This window comes from Solanum pennellii, chromosome 7 (genome assembly GCF_001406875.1).
Source record: "Solanum pennellii chromosome 7, SPENNV200".
Taxonomy (NCBI): Eukaryota; Viridiplantae; Streptophyta; class Magnoliopsida; order Solanales; family Solanaceae; genus Solanum; species Solanum pennellii.
The window spans coordinates 2,428,711-2,430,018 of record NC_028643.1 but is presented as its reverse complement, the minus strand read 5'-3'; the positions used below and the strand labels follow the sequence as shown (position 1 = coordinate 2,430,018).

Below are 1,308 nucleotides of genomic sequence, written 5' to 3'. Positions count from 1 at the left end.
CCGCCCCCTCCAAAGCTAATCCAATCACCTCAAAACAGTGAAACAAGATTCCAATTGCAAATAAATAGACCAAACAACATGCAATGTCCTAGAAATGAAACATTTAAAAAAAACATCAATCAAAGATTAGATCTTTAACAAAAAGGAAGAATCTTTACCATCCAATAAGGCAAGTTCTGAACAGTCTGACTAAGTGAAAGCCAAAGAACTCCGTAACCAAAGAAACAAGAAAAAGAACCAATTAACAGAACAACCCAAGGTGGAAACTTGTTACATACAAGTCCAGGAATAAGTCCAACATTTTCACCTATATCATTTGCCACTCCAAGCATAGTTAGCTGCTGCTGATTAAACCCCAAAACAGATTTCAAAGAATGAGAGTAAAGGGGGAAATTGTATGCATTCCCAGATGCTATTTGTAACCATACAGCAGCTCCTAATCCTACCCATGGTGGCCTTGTACCACCCTTAACATTCACCATTTTCTTGGACCCTTTTGAATCTTTTTAAGGTTTTCAAGATTCTTTTTTTTTATCATAAAGAAGAGTTCTTTACAAGAATTAGAAGGAAAAAAATGAAAAGATTGGATTTTTATATTTGTATTTTTGAGGTTTGATGAGATCACCTTAGGTGGGTGGGGGTATGGATCTTGCAGGATGTTTTTGTCTGAAGTGTGGTGTGTCCAAAAACAGAGAAAAGACGAACATACAATACCAGGTTTCTTTAGATCTACGTACTCTCGATATTTATATTAAAGTTCGAATATATTTTAAATTCATATTATATATGATTCTATTTTAAAAAAATATTTTCTATCAAATTTAAGATTCAAACTTAAAATTTCTAATCAATGTACGAGCACTGTACTACATCATGTGATGGTGATTTATATTGGATTTGTCTATGCTTTCCTATCTCGTTAGCGGAGTGTACTTTATTTTAGTTTATTTATCTTATTTTGATTCGATATGAGATTTAAGACATAAAAAATTATAATTATAAATTGTATGATGTTAAATAAGATATATTAAAAATAGTTTTAATTTTATAAGTTTAAACTTACCATGTGAAAAAATAAAATTAAAAAGTTATTAAAATGACAATGAGATACTATTTTTAAATAAAAAATATCATTTTGCCACAAGCAAATTGAAATGAGAAAGTATTTAATTTAAAGTCAAAATGCTTCACCTCATTACTTAATCTGTACATAAAATCGAATTCATTAGAATTTAATATTTTCAATATGAAATATAATTATCTGCATTAGAATTATACTAAAAATAAATCTATATTTATTTATTTTTT

At 28.8% G+C, this 1,308-nt stretch overlaps 1 protein-coding gene across 1 annotated transcript in view; it reads right to left on the bottom strand.

Moving 5' to 3' along the window:
• Positions 1-720, bottom strand: part of LOC107024406 (protein NUCLEAR FUSION DEFECTIVE 4-like) — a 4,888-nt gene extending 4,168 nt beyond the window's left edge. Inside the window, exon 1 of the mRNA XM_015225388.2 lies at positions 159-720. Coding sequence (XP_015080874.1) covers positions 159-482 — 324 coding nt within the window. The 5' untranslated portion in view covers positions 483-720. The remainder of the gene's footprint in view (positions 1-158) is intronic.
• Between the last annotated feature and the right edge of the window lie 588 nt (positions 721-1,308).